The sequence below is a fragment of the Manihot esculenta genome, chromosome 2 (assembly GCF_001659605.2).
Source record: "Manihot esculenta cultivar AM560-2 chromosome 2, M.esculenta_v8, whole genome shotgun sequence".
NCBI lineage: Eukaryota > Viridiplantae > Streptophyta > Magnoliopsida > Malpighiales > Euphorbiaceae > Manihot > Manihot esculenta.
The window spans coordinates 30,692,251-30,707,389 of record NC_035162.2 but is presented as its reverse complement, the minus strand read 5'-3'; the positions used below and the strand labels follow the sequence as shown (position 1 = coordinate 30,707,389).

Genomic DNA, 15,139 nt, shown 5'->3' with positions numbered 1-15,139 from the left:
TATTGTTTTCAAAACTCAATTCTTTTTCATTTAAAACCTTGAATTCAGTAAAAACATTTTAGAAACCACATTTTAACCCTCTAGAAGACTCTGGCATCATCAAGATTTCCAGATTCCAACGGAGATTCCGCCGAAAGGTAGGGATTCCGATGCCGGAATCTAGCCGGGTATTACATGCTCAATCTTTCATACCAAGCTCTAGGAGCTTGCTTTAAACCATAAAGAGTTTTTGAAAGTTTAAAGACATAATTTTAAAAAAATTGAATATTCAAATCCTGGGGGTTGTGCCACATAAACCTCTTCTTCTATGTAGGGGAGAGCATATTTCGGTCTAAATTGAAAAATTGAACCGAACCGGTTGATTTCGGTTTATCGGTTCGGTTAATCGGAATGATCGGTTTGGTTCGGTTAATATATTTAAAATTATTTGATTTTTGGTTCGGTTCGGTTTAAACATGTTAAATAACCGATCAAACTGAAAAAACTAATTTAGTGGCTAGGCCCAAGCCCATTTCCGAGCCCTCCCCCTCCCCCTGGCCTCTCGTACCCAACCCAACACCCTAACCCCCTCCATCCCTTTTGGCCCCAGGCGTTCTCTACATTCTCCAATCTCCCGATTCCCCCCCTGAACCCCTATTCTCCTGATTCCTCCCCCTAGCCTCTCCACACTCTCATAGTGGAATCCCTAACAAATCAATCATCAAATCCCATTAATCTCTTTCTCTTTCACGTCGATCGTCAATCTCTTTCTCGTCGACCATCAACCTCTTTCCCGTCGATTTGCTGAGCGTCGTCACTGACCGTTGACTGTCTGTCCTCTTTCAGTCCTCTTTCAGTGTCCTCTTTTTCGTCGATCTGCTGAATGAAGTCACGAATCACTCCCTATCGATCTCTTTCCCTCCCTCCCTATTGATTTGCTGAGTTTCGCCACCGATCATCGACTGTCTGTCCTCTTTCAGTGATCTCTTCTATTAGCTTATTAATTTGAGGTAGATCCGTCCTCCTCATTTTAAATGTGAAGTTTCTATTTTTTTTATTTTTTATTCTTGTGTGGTGTTGTAAAATTAGGTTCAATGTATAAATTTTAAGCTTTTTCTATAGGGGTTTAGCAACTTCAGTGGTTGGTGATTGAACTCTTTTATGATGCATGTGATTTTCATTTTTATTTTTATTTTTTGACAACCAAGAATGCTTAAACCTCTTTGAGAAGGTATTTTAATGGATCATGGATGCACCTTTTCTGTAGTGTTTATGTGCAGCTTTGTGTTATAAGTTGTTTGGATTCTTCATTTTGGTTGCTTTACATATGATTATCAATATATGGTAGATTAATATTAGTATACTTAGAAGTGGAATTTTGCTGACAACCAATAATACTTAAACCTCTTTGAGAAGGTATTTTAATGGATCATGGATGCACCTTTTCTGTAGTGTTTATGTGCAGCTTTATGTTATAAGTTGTTTGGGTTCTTCATTTTGGTTGCTTTACATATGATTATCAATATATGGCAGATTAATATTAGTATACTTTTGGTTTGTGGTGCCATATTGTATGAGCTATTCAGCAAGTGTATGATTTTTTTATTGGATGATATCAGTTGTTGCATTTTTCTATTTCTTTAGGTTTCTTGGTTTATGCTTAAAATGGTCACTCATCCCATCCATTGACCATTGTGTTATTTATGCAGAAACATTTCGGGTTATTATCTTTGTTGGATGAGGAATCAAATTTCCCCAATGCCACTGATTTGACTCTTGCCAATAAGCTTAAGCAGCACTTGAGCAGTAGTCCTTGCTTTAAAGCTGAAAGAGGGGGGGCTTTTGGCATTCATCATTACGCTGGAGAGGTCAGTTAGGCCCTTTGCTAGAGGAAGTTTGAATTTTTCTTTCCCATCTAATTGATCTCTTAAAGTCAGTTTGGCAACTTTGATATTTAATACTTTTGCTCATTGCTGAGATATTAGATGAAATCAAAGCACCAAACCTAAATGCCATTAAAACAAAGGGGAATTAATGTTCCTCCACCCTTTCGTGTTGTGTGTATTTGATTTAGACCTGAATGTCATCAACTCTATAAAGAACTAAAGTTCAATAAGAATGTTAGAGAACTTGATAAGTTTCTTCTTCTCAAGTATTTAGATTTTAGATTGGAATTGTTGTGGTAGAGAATCTTAATAGTGCACATTGCACATGCCCTGGGGATTGTCTCAAACAAGGTACTATAAGTGCAGTTTCTTTAGAAGTTGTATATATTATTTCAGACTGTTTAGCCACTTTCATTCACTAATATAGAGGTGCAGTTAGCAAAATTAACATAGACAATAATTGCTATAAAACTTGTATGTTTAGTATGTATTATTTGTAAGAAAAAATATTATTTCCAATTCCTTTTTTTTATATTGTTATTAATTAAGCTTATGTCCAATTGAATATTGTTGTTATTTTTTAGGAGAATCATGGAGTCACAAAATGATCAGATGCTTCAAAATAGTACTAGTGATTCGAATCAAACTAGTACTGACACTTCAACAGAAATAACCACATCATCAAAAGCAAAGAGAAAACCAGTAAAGCCAAGGTCTGCAGTTTGGGATCACTTCACAAAATTCATCAATAGTGAAGGTGAATTAAAAGGTAAGTGTAATTATTATAAAAAGGAATTTTATTGTGATCCAAAGAGAAACGGAACCACTGCACTTAGGAATCACCTTAATTCATGCAAAAAGCACACACATTCCATTGAGACTAGACAAGCACAATTATCATTGCAAAAAAATGCAAGTGACAATGATGTGAATGATTTAGGCACTCTTACTACTTGGAAGTATGATGAAAATGCAATTAGGAAGACCCTTGTCCATATGATAATCATTGATAAATTGCCTTTTAGATTTGTAGAAGGAGAAGGTTTTAGAAGCTTCATGAGAGTAATTTTTCCAAGGTTTAGGATTCCCTCTCGTTGGACAATTTCACGTGATTGTTATTATTTTTTTATTGAGGAGAGATCAAAATTGAAGTCTTTTTTTAAGAAAAATTGTCAAAGAGTGAGTCTTACTACATATACATGGACATCATTGCAACGCATTAATTACATGTGCATAACTGCTCACTTAATTGACAATGATTGGAAGTTGCATAAGAGAATCATTAGTTTTTGTCCCATTTCAAGTCATAAAGGTGAAGCAGTAGGTAGAGCAATTGAGACTTGCTTGCTAGAGTGGGGGTTAGATAAAGTGTTCACTATTATAATTGATAATGCTAGTTCTAATGATGTAGCCATATCTTATTTGAAAAAGAAGCTTGCTAATTGGGGTGTTAGTGTTGCTAACTCTACTTACTTGCATATGAGATGTATGGCACATATTATCAATTTAGTTGTCCAGGATGGCTTAAAAGATGTGAATGATTCAGTGATGAAAGTACGAGATGCAGTAAGATATATCAGGAGTTCTCCAGCTAGGTTGAAGAGATTTAAGGAGTGTGTGCTTTATGAAAAAATTGAAAGCAAATCTTCATTATGTTTAGATGTGCCAACTAGATGGAATTCAACGTACCTGATGTTGAATACAGCTCAAAAATATGAAAGGGCATTTGAGAGGTACGAGTCACAAGATCCTATGTTTAAGATTAATATGGGAGAGAATGGCATACCTGACTATTATGATTGGACACAAGTTAGGAAGATGGCAGATATGTTGGCTCATTTTTATGAGCTCACTTTGCGTATTTCGGGCTCTAGGTATGTCACATCAAACATATTTTTCAGTGAGGTTAGTGACTTAGCCTTTATTTTAAACCAATGGATTAATAGTAATAATCTTGATATGAAATCTATGGGGGAAAGAATGAGGGTTAAATTTAACAAGTATTGGGGAGATGTGGATAAAATGAATAAAATTATCTATTTTGCTCTTGTTCTTGACCCTCGTGACAAATTTGAGTTTATGGAGTATTCTTTCTCCCAAATGTATGGTAAAGAGAAAGGTGTAGAGCTATTCAATAATGTCAAGAGTTGTTTGTTTGATTTATTTAATGAATATAAAAAAATGTATCAACCTGATGTTGAGCAATTCAATAATAATAGTTCACAACAATTAAGTGGGAGTTGCACTACTACCAGTTCAATAAACCCTAAGCCTAAATTCTTTTTAAAGCATCACTACAAGAAGCAGAAATTGGAGGAATCTGGTGGGTTTAATTCAAAAACAGAGTTAGAAGTGTATCTAAGTGAGGCAATTCAGGAGGAAAAGGAGGATTTTGATGTCATGAAATGATAGAAAATAAATTCTGAAAGGTTTCCTATTTTAGGAAAAATGGCTAGAGATATATTAGCAATTCCAGTTTCTACAGTTGCCTTAGAGAGTGCCTTCAGTACTGGTGGAAGAGTGCTAGATTCCTTTAGGAGTTCCCTGACTCCTAAAATTATTGAGAGCCTGATATGTGTGCAAGATTAGATTCGTCCATCAAATGTTCAAGTAAATGTTGAGGAAAATCTAGAGGAACTTGAAAAGCTTGAAGAAGGTATGTTATATACATTTTCATGTTTGTGTTAATTTCAATATTTATATATTATATATATATATATATATATATTAATTTTTTAGCTTATTATTATTTGTAGAATTACCGTCTGTTGGAATCACCTATGGTTTAGGTGGATCATGCTCTACTCCTACCTCATAGATGTAAGATTAACTATTGAGAATTTAAATTTATTTGATGATAAGGAATTAAGGTGATTTTTAAATATTTTTTGTGTGCAGATTTCAGTTTTTTAAATATGCTTCAACTCAACATTTTGTGGGATCAGATTCAGATATGTTGTTGAAGGCTGTTGTGGATTTAATATATTGTTAAAAGTTATTTGTGGAATGATATTTTGTTGTGAATTTACTGTTGTGGATTTAATATGTTGTGGCGAATTTATTATGTGGAATTCTGATTTTATACGTACTTTTAAATTTTATATGGACTTTTTAAGTATTATCATTGTGTATTCAGACAATATGTATTGATAAATTTATGTAGAATGTTTATTAAATTATTTTGTTGAAATTAGAAATAAAAAATTAAAAAAAATTACAGATTTCAATTTGAATCAAATCGAATCAAACCGAACCGATTTTTATCGATTCGATTCGGTTCGATTATATCTTCATAATCTGTTTTTTCGGTTTTTAAAATTTTAACAATTCGGTTTTCGATTTTATCGGTTCGGTTCGGTTCTATGTAACCATTTAAAAAGACACTTTTAACATCCATTTGAAATAACAAGAAATTTTTAAAACAAGCAAAAACACAAAACGTCCTAATAGTTTCAATTCTAGCAAGCGAAACAAAAGTTTCATCAAGATCTATTCTTTCCTCTTGATTGTATCCTTGAGCTACTAATCTAGCTTTGTTTCTAACAACATTTCCATTTTCATCCATTTTATTTCAAAAAACTCATTTAGTACCAATGATAGATTGATTTTTAGGTTTTGGAACAAGTTTCCAAACCTTATTTTTTTCAAATTGATTTAATTCTTCTTGCACTGTAAAAATCCAGCTTTCATCATTTTAGACTTCTTCAAAAGATTTTGGTTCTAATTTTGAGATAAAAGCAACATTTACTCGCTCACTCTTTTACAATAAATCTTGGAGATACCTTTCTATACTTCTTCTTCTTTTTTTGATTTATCTTGTGTTGACATATAAGTCTTTATTTTTCCGATGTGTAGAGTTTTCTTAAATCTCCAATATTTTCCAGATATTTCACTTTCAATACTAAAAATGGTTAACTAAATATAATTTATTAAGTTTTGGTATCATCAAAATCAAACTCTTCCAAAACTTATAAGTCAACAAAAATTATATAATTTTAGTTAAACAAGCACAAGTTAACTTTTGAATCTATTAATAAACAGGTTTTCAAATTTTGATGAGCTAAATATTTTTAAACTTCAATTTGAATTATTTATTAATTTATTTTTATATAAAAAATAAATAAATCAAATTAAACCTTTTTAGTTCAAATGTCTTATAACTTAAAAAAATAAAAATAAAAAATAAAAAATCTCTATTGATATGCAACTCCACCTTCTTTTCTAAAAGTTTCTCATGGATTATTGATATGGGATGACAATTCTCATCTTCTTAAATCTTATTCTCCTCTAATATTTGTCATGTCAACCCTATGTACTTGCCTCTATTTTTTATTATTTAAAAAAAGACTTATTCTACTTCAGAGTTTTTTGATGTGGGATATGATATACATGTATTTAATACGTTTATAAATAACTTTTTTAAGTTGTTGCTATTTTTTAAAAATTAAAAAAATTATTTGTTTTATTTAATAAATATATTAAATAATATAATTATAGAACATATATAAGTTATGCATATTTAATCTTAAAATGAAAATACTCAATTCTAACTAAAGTTCGAGAAAATGTTAGCCAAGGATGACATATAATTTGATATAAATAAATTAGCCTAAAAAGCATAAGAGTCTAAGAAGTTTCTAAAATCTAAAATAAATATAAATCCATTGAAACACAAGAATCCAATTTGACCAAAATAAATTCGATTAAAAAATTACATTGTTAAATTTTGAAATTAGAATGCCCGCTATCATCAAAGAGCTCTCTCTTTAACGAAGAAATTATATAATATAACGGTAATATCAATTAGAATTTTTTTGGTTATTATTATAATCTATTTATTTTTTATTTGAAAAGGTAAAAAATTTGAGTTGATTTTTATTTTATTTTTTTTTATTATACTGTTTATTTATTTTTTTTATTCTATAATACAAAAGAGTTGTCGTGTATAATGGTTTTTTTTTTCTTCCTAAAATCTCTTCTCCTTAGTGACCCATCAGGCAATTGTAGTTTGTTCTCTAAATTTCACATTAAAATTTAAAAGGGTTTTTAAAATTTTTTTAAAATCATTTTTATATGATCTATAAAGAAATTATTTTCCAAACCATGCTACCACCATAGTGAAGACTTTCAAGAGGATGCTTATACTACCTGATAGAATAATCTTAGGTTGCATTAGCATTTTTAGCTTTAGATTTAAATATATGATTTAAAAAATTTTAAATATGTTCTTTTAACTCAAAAAATAATTCAATAAAACAACAATGCACCTCAGCTGGAAAACTTAATTTCTTTCATGCATGGAGTTTAACTTGGTAGCTGAAATATAATCAGTGTTAGAGTCACAAACTATACCACTATTAGTAAGAGTTTTATTTACTAGAATATAGAGTTTCTCATGCTATTTTTCTTCAGTCAGCACCTCTTTAGTTATTGGATCCTGTATAAAGTAGGTTTTAAAAGAGAATTTTGTTGTTAACTTAGAGAATTTAGAAAGGCTACTGACTGAAAGTAAGTTTATTTAAAATGAGGAACGTAAAAAGCATTGTATAGAATTATTTTGGGTGAAAATCTAATAGTTTCAAAATAGTGAACATACTTGGATATTCTATCGGGTAGAGTTATGGTGTTTTTATTTGGTATTGCAGAAATAGTATGAAATAAAGATAGGTCACTATACATATGAGTTGACACACCCGAGTCTATTATCCATACATAATTTTTACTAGGTCTGCTAGTAGGGTAGCCTCCAGTATCCTTACATGTAAATCCTGAGAAGTTGCCATAGCTTGCCTTATTTGTGACTGAATTTTGATTCTGCATATATCTTACCACCTCCTGCTGGATTCTATTTTCCCAATTCACTCGATTGCCTTCTTGTTTGTCATCGATTTTATCATCAGCATCCGTCGTGTTTTCTTGCACACTTGCAGCAATCACCCCTTTTTCCTTTCATCTTCTTTTATTTCAGCTCGGTGAACCATTCTGGATACTCATGAAGCTTAAAACATGCTTCCCTTGTGTGACCATTGCCTTTACAATAATCACAAGTTCTATTCTCTTTTCTGCCCCATTCCTTTTTCTTACTTTGAATTTTTCCGATCTGTGGTTGGTTTCTAATCATTATGACCAAAGTTAAAGTCTCTCACTGTGTCACTGTGTATTTATCTATGTTTTTTCACTCCAACCACTATTGAGTAAGCTTTGTTAAGACTTGGGAGGAGATCCAGAAGTAAGATTTGATTTCTAACTTGATCGTAGCTACCATTTATGCCCATCAAGTATTGAATCAATTTATCCTCCTTGCAAATTTCATCCAACTGTTTGGATATACCACATTCACATATGGGTAAGGGCTTTAAACTAGTTAATTCATCCCACAATCTTTTCATTTTAGTAAAATAAATCATGACAAAGGTATTAGCCTGAGTGAGGGAACTTATCTCCTGCTTGATCTGATAGAGAAGAGGCACATTACTCTGTTTGAATCTTCTCTTAATTTCTTCCTAGAGTATTTGAGAAGATGGTACATATATAAATGCATCAATTAGTTCCTTTGACAATGAATTTAATATCTATGTAGTGATCATATTATCCATCTTCCTCTATTTTTCTAAATTTTAAGACCTAGCAGGTGGCATTTCGAAGGTACCATCAATAAAATCAAGTTTATCTTTGACCTTTAGAGCAATCATCATAGATCTACTCCATAATAGATAATTTTTCCTAACAAGAGGAGCACTAACCAGTTTCATTCCTTGATTATCTGAATTTTGAAGCCTGAGGAAATCACTATCATTCTCTTTTTCATTTTTATTTTGATTCACGATTTCTAAGGTTGTTTCTCTGAGTAATTCTTTTGTCATTTAAGTGACGAAGAAAGAGAAGAAAGAGCAGGATTAGAAATGAAATATAGCACATGTATGCTCTGGTACCATGAAACAAAAAGGACTTAATCAAAATAGAAAGACTGAGGCAATACTCGCTCAATTTTTATTTTTGAGAAGAATGTATTTATATACAGCTCTATCGACTATTTTGAAAATGTATACATCATAATATACAGCTATTGTTACAGCAAAAAACATATGAGTTAGGAGAGAGAATATTATTATGTTATTTTTGTGTAATTGGCAAAGAAAAATTAAATAAGTATTCTGAAATGTCTATCCAACCTGATCTTCTGGAATAGTCGTCTCTTCTGGAATAGTTGTCTAATCCGGTCATTTGGAATAATCGTTCGACTTAATTTGTTGGAGTGATTGTCCGAACTAGGATGGTCGTCCGATCTGAGAATTCGTCCGACTTGATCTACTGGAGTGATCGCTCGACCTAATCTATTGAAGTAATCGTCCAACCTAGAGTGATCATCCATTCTAAAAAGTCGTTCAACCTGATTTGCTAAAGTGATCGTTTAACCTAATCTTTTGAAAACGTAAAGAACGTTCGACCTACGCCATTTTACTTTCTGATAAATAGTACCAATATTAAATATAATTGACCATCTAGATTAAGAGGATGCAATTCAAAGAATTTCTCAATTTCTTTAGTTACGGTTCATTTCGCTTCTTGATTTTAAAGTAGTATAAATATATCATTTAATATATACTTTAGTTACTTTTTAATTAGGTTACTGGATAGGTTCAGTGAATGATTAAATATATTAAAAAATAAAAACTATTTATTATATTTATAATTAAAATTATTAAAAACATAAATAAAATAATATTCCTTTTATTCTATTTTACACTTCCATTCTCTTACTTTTATCTATTTTACTTTTTCACACTTATTAAAAAAATAATTTTTTTATTATATTTATTTTAAAAATATTAAATTTTATTAAATATTAAAAGATATTTTGAATATTTATTTAAAAAAATAATAATTAATAAAGGATTATTTTAAAAATAAAAATAAATAAATAAAAACATAATAGTCCATTTATATTTTACTATAATATAAAAAAAATAAATAATAATTTTAAGATAATAAAAAAAGTGAATTTATTATATTTATTTTAAAAATATTAAATTTTATTAAATATTAAAAGATATTTTGAATATTTATTTAAAAAAATAGTAATTAATAAAGGATTATTTTAAAAATAAAAATAAATAAATAAAAACATAATAGTCCATTTATATTTTACTATAATATAAAAAAAATAAATAATAATTTTAAGATAATAAAAAAAGTGAATAAAAATAATAACTTTAAGACAATAAAAAGAAAAAGGTGAAAAAAATTATGAGATAATAGGAGTCAGTAAATTTATAAATGTTCATAATTAAGATGTTTAATATAATAATTATAATATTCACATTATAGTACTAGTGCATATACATATATATGCACACAAGTATTACTATACCTAAAGAAGTGAAGAAAAAACATATTTAAAAAATCAATTCTCCGTTTTATTCCAATACAATACCACTCAGACAGTTCCAATACAGTTAATTAAAAATCAAAACCAAACCAATACCCTAAAATAAGTTTAGTTTTGTCCGATTCTTAACAATTCGGATGTTCAGTTCGAAACCACACAACCCCTAATGTAAATTGGTTATAGTAATGCCATGCAGGGGGACACAATAAAACACCACCTTTGACCCAAAAATTTAAACCACAATGATCACAAGAAATTCATATTACATCCTCAAAATAAACTTTGGATAGTGCACTAGCATATGATAATAAAAATAACATCCAACAATACAAGTCTTCAAGAAATGGAAACAAAGCTTTTCAAAGGGTAATTTTTCGGCAGAAGCAACTACTTAAGCTGTAGCAGGCAAAAATGCCCTTCCGGGTTGACGGTTTGCCAAGGGTCCATGACATCCAAGAAGCTACAAGAAAACAAAGGATGCAACCTATTGTTAGCTTCTCATAAAGCTGTTGCAGAATTCAGGATGATTATGAAACATTTAATATGCAAAGTGTCCTGTTTGAAGTCGATCATTAATTCATTATACCCAAACAAATGGAACCATATAATTTATACCTTAGCGTTGACACCATCTGGTGCAATCCGATTCTCCGACTTCAATTTCACATAATCAGTTCGGTTAAATTTGGTGAAACCCCTGCACATTACAGGTAGTAGACAAGGTTAGTTAGTATTACATAACAACATTATCATCAGTAGCTGTACCTAAAGCCAATTCAAAATAAGTAATTAAATAAAAGACAAAAGTAAGCTTCAAGAGGACACAAGGAACATTGTATTCCAACCACACAGTTTTTCCATCAATGGCTTAAGCATTGAGATAGAACTAGTTTGGTAAAAGCAAGCCTTCTTTTATGCCTCTTAACAAGACTAAAATTGTGAAAGAAAACCTGGCCATGAAGTTTTACTCCTTGAATGAAGGTATAAAACAAAAGTCAGCTATTCTCCAAAACAGAAAATATATAATGAAATTTTGACCATTCAGATTGTGCACTTCATGCACAAATAATGAAGCAGCAGACAAGTTCTGCTATTCTTAAACTTGTAATAAAAAATAATATGTAAACAAGAAGAAAACATACCACTTCCTGCTGACAATGATCTTTTGGCGACCAGGAAACTTGAATTTTGCACGGCGAAGAGCCTCCTGTGCGTGATGGCTGTTACTGTCCTTGCAACGAACAGACAGAAGCACCTGACCAATAGCAACTCTTGCACAAGTGCCCTGTGGTTTGCCAAAAGCACCTCTCATACCAGTTTGGAGCCTATCAGCTCCAGCACATGAAAGCATCTTGTTGATACGCAAGACATGGAATGGATGCACCCTGACTCTCAAATGGAAAGCATCCTTCCCAGCAAACTTTGCCATGTACTTGTTGCAAGCAATGCGTGCAGCCTCAAGAGCTTCACTGGAGACATTTTCTTTTTCCCATGAGACCAAATGAACACAGAATGGGAACTCGTCCACTCCTTTCTTCTTCATCCCCACATCATAAATCCTGATTTTGGAATCAGGCACGCCACGGCAATAGCGTGATTTTGGGTATGGCTTATTTTTTATCTGGCGGTAACATCTTGCAGGTCCTGCAATAAACCATACACAATAGAATATTAACCCAATGCAGATGACACTCTAATTCAAAATTCAATCCCCACATATCGTTTATAATATAATTTCCACAAATAAGTTGCAAAAGAATGTAAATATCAAGCATATTGCAATCAAATGCATAAATTGTGAAAAGAACAATTATATATTATTTATGTAGCACTACTAGAACGCATTTAGAAACACAAGACACCCATAAATATTTACTCAAAACGTCAAAATCCATAGAACTAATTGACTTGTGACAGTATAGTAGAAGCAAAGAAAGCACACATATGATTTCAGTGACAGGGTACACTTTTGATAAATCATGGTAATTTTATTAATGCTTGCTAAACCATATAAATCCAGACTCTTTCACAGCCTATGGGCGATTCTGTAGGCCTAGCCTTACTAGAAATTTTATGTAAGGCGGGCCAAATTCAAGCACACAAGCTCATCCCTCTTTTTTTCTAAAGGCAAACAATGCACTCACACAGTTCAGTTACAAAACACATTTCTTAATAAACCCTTATATAATAAATTAATTATTTTCCCTTCTTCACTGATGGCATGGATCTCTTGGATATAATAATTTCACTAGAACACCTAATTCGTCTATAATATCCAATCTCTCTCCACAAATAGTTGGCCATCTTAGTATTAATTGAAGGGGCCAAATATATCCCGCAAACCATAAACTGTAAAAAATAATCAATTTTTCCGAAAAGATTCTAAATGAAAAACACAAACAATAATTCTAATACTCGGGAAAAAAACTGAGCAGCAGGATAAGGTAAGAGACAGGTATAATGACATACACTATTCTATCTATTATATATAAAAATTAAACAAGAACATCGTCAACCCATTCAAAAATTTCAAAATTGAACGCTAGAATATCACGGCAACATGATAAAGAGATTCAGATACTGTGAGATATTAGAAAAAAGTAACTTACTCCTCCCCATGGCAACAGCTCCTCTGGGAGACGGCCGGCAGAAACCCTAGAAAATAAAATAAGCTTAATCGGAGTCTCACTGGCCTTGTATTTGTACGGAGGGAAGGGATTGTGCCCTTGGGTCGTGAACGCTGACTAATTAATAGAAAAAAAAATTGGGTAATTTACAAGATAATTCCAGACTTAATAATTAAATCCTTAAATTTTAAATCCGTTAAATAAAATGATTCTTCTGTTAAAAATAAGATTTACTGTTAATTTTTTTAATGACAAGATTACCCCTTAAAGGCTAAATTTAAGAAATAAAAAGGATAAATTAAAGCTCACCCATGCAAGAACGCTATCTCCATTTCTTTCCCTTCTCACTTTTTCTATATTTTCCTTATTTGATAACAAAGCACTCACTGATAACAACTTCAAAATCTCTTTTTTGTAGAGTTTGGTGTGACAAAATATTATGAGCGTGAGAATCACGTTAACCAAGAAGAAGACAAGTTTAATAGCTAGTCAAACATGTCTATTCTGAACATTCTTTTGCTAGGAGCCTCCTTTGTCAAGAGAAAAGCTAAAACCTCATTCTTATCCCTGTTCAGTCAGATTCCATCATTCCTCACTCCCACCCATAGGTTTTACCTTGTTTGGAGGCTTTTAGTACCCATGGATGTTTAGTCACGAAGGATAAAAAACTTATTTTTCTACTTTTTTGTCAAGAGAAAGGCTAAAACTTTATTCTCATTCCTCCTTAGTCAGATTCCATCCTTTTTCACTTCCACCCATAGGTTTTAACTTGTTTAGAGGCGCCCAATATCCCCGAACGTCTAGTCACAAAGGACAAAAAACTTAGTTTTCTATTTTTTTAATGAAGAAGGTATCCAGTCAAATATTGTATTTCTGTCCACTAAAAAATTAGAACTCTTTATTTTTTTATAGTACTTAGCTGGTACAGTTAGGAGAAAAGGCCTATAATCAATTTGATGTTGTTATTAAGACAAACGAACTGAACGATTACCAAAATTCTCCAGCTATTGGAATGTAACTGGGCAATCGAAAGCTTATGAAATCGGAGGATATTAACAAAAAAGGGTCCATAGAGAATCAAAGACCAGTCTTCAACTGCTCTTTGAAAACTATAATAGTATCCTTTATAGGGATCAGGTCATTCACACAAATGTTTGAGGAAGGGGCAAAGACACGAAAAGTTTCTTGAGGAATCTGGCATTTGTCATGAAGGCGACCTATATCTTGCTTTGATAGGATGAACGGGATGTCGCTAATCATACTACCTTCGCTCTCTTGAGTTGCTCATAGTGAGGGTACGAATGGGGTCGTCAAAGGAGGAGCTAGAGGCAGAACCTCCACAAGGAGTAAGAGAATAAGAGGAAGTATTCTTATTCATTATAAAAGGAAAATGAAAACAAAAATTACTGTGAAAGCAAGGGAGTGTAACCAGAAAAGGAGTAACTGAGTCTTTTTGAAAGCAAAGATTACGGATGAGAGAAAAAGTGGTTTTTGGGGAAGAAGAAGGGTTCTTATAAAACAGTTTTGGCGGCAGGCTTTAAATGCGACTTGAGAAACGAGGCAACCATCTTTAAAAAGCCAAGCAAGCAAAGTGGCGTGAGTTAGGAAAAAACCAATATCAATGAGCCATGTGCCCCAGATCGTGAGAACAACTATCACTTTCGAATCTAAAGAATCAAATATCAGTAGGGGGCCCTGATGTTACATAACAATTACCCAAAATAAATCATGAGCTGTCACCACAGAAAAAGGGGCCATGTGGTAAGGTTCTAATAAGTGGATAATGTAGTCTTACCCGAGGAAAGGAAGATCCATACACCTTAACATCCGGTTTATTATCAAGATTCGCCCTCTCCTAAATAGAACGAGTCTCAGCACGAAACTACCATTATTAGGCACAATCCAACATATCTCTATTATGCCTATAATCGCGAGATCGACGCACTATTAGCTGGTGAAATCCTTTATCAAGCAACTACCTACATTATCGCTGGATTATTAGGAAAATGCTATATTTATCTTCATCTTCTTATAGCATAAAAGGAGAACAATCACAGAGATAAATGTACGTAATTCGTATACTACTCAAATTCTAAATAATTCATTATATTCGTCTTACTCTCCAGTATACTGACTTGAGTATCGGAATGATTGCCGTGGATACTCACCATTTCATGTTCTCTTTTTTGAAAATTTAGTCAATTACGGCACAACTCTATTTTCTGACCGCATAAAAAATATTAAATTATAATATTTTA

General features: G+C 31.9%; 2 protein-coding genes across 2 annotated transcripts; one reads left to right on the top strand and one right to left on the bottom strand.

The window, feature by feature from the left end:
* The first annotated feature begins 2,456 nt into the window (after positions 1 to 2,456).
* LOC110608927 (zinc finger BED domain-containing protein RICESLEEPER 2-like) lies at positions 2,457 to 4,274 on the top strand. Its single transcript, XM_021748207.1, has one exon. The coding sequence runs from the start codon at positions 2,457 to 2,459 to the stop codon at positions 4,272 to 4,274; it is 1,818 nt and encodes a 605-aa protein (XP_021603899.1).
* Positions 4,275 to 10,258: 5,984 nt separating this feature from the next.
* Positions 10,259 to 13,022, bottom strand: LOC110602991 (60S ribosomal protein L10). The gene is made up of 4 exons (XM_021740629.2): positions 12,864 to 13,022; positions 11,397 to 11,898; positions 10,870 to 10,951; positions 10,259 to 10,714 (listed from the first exon to the last, which is right to left on the bottom strand). The coding sequence occupies exons 1-4, from the start codon at positions 12,871 to 12,873 to the stop codon at positions 10,646 to 10,648; spliced, it is 663 nt and encodes a 220-aa protein (XP_021596321.1). The 5' UTR covers positions 12,874 to 13,022; the 3' UTR covers positions 10,259 to 10,645.
* Positions 13,023 to 15,139: the final 2,117 nt, after the last annotated feature.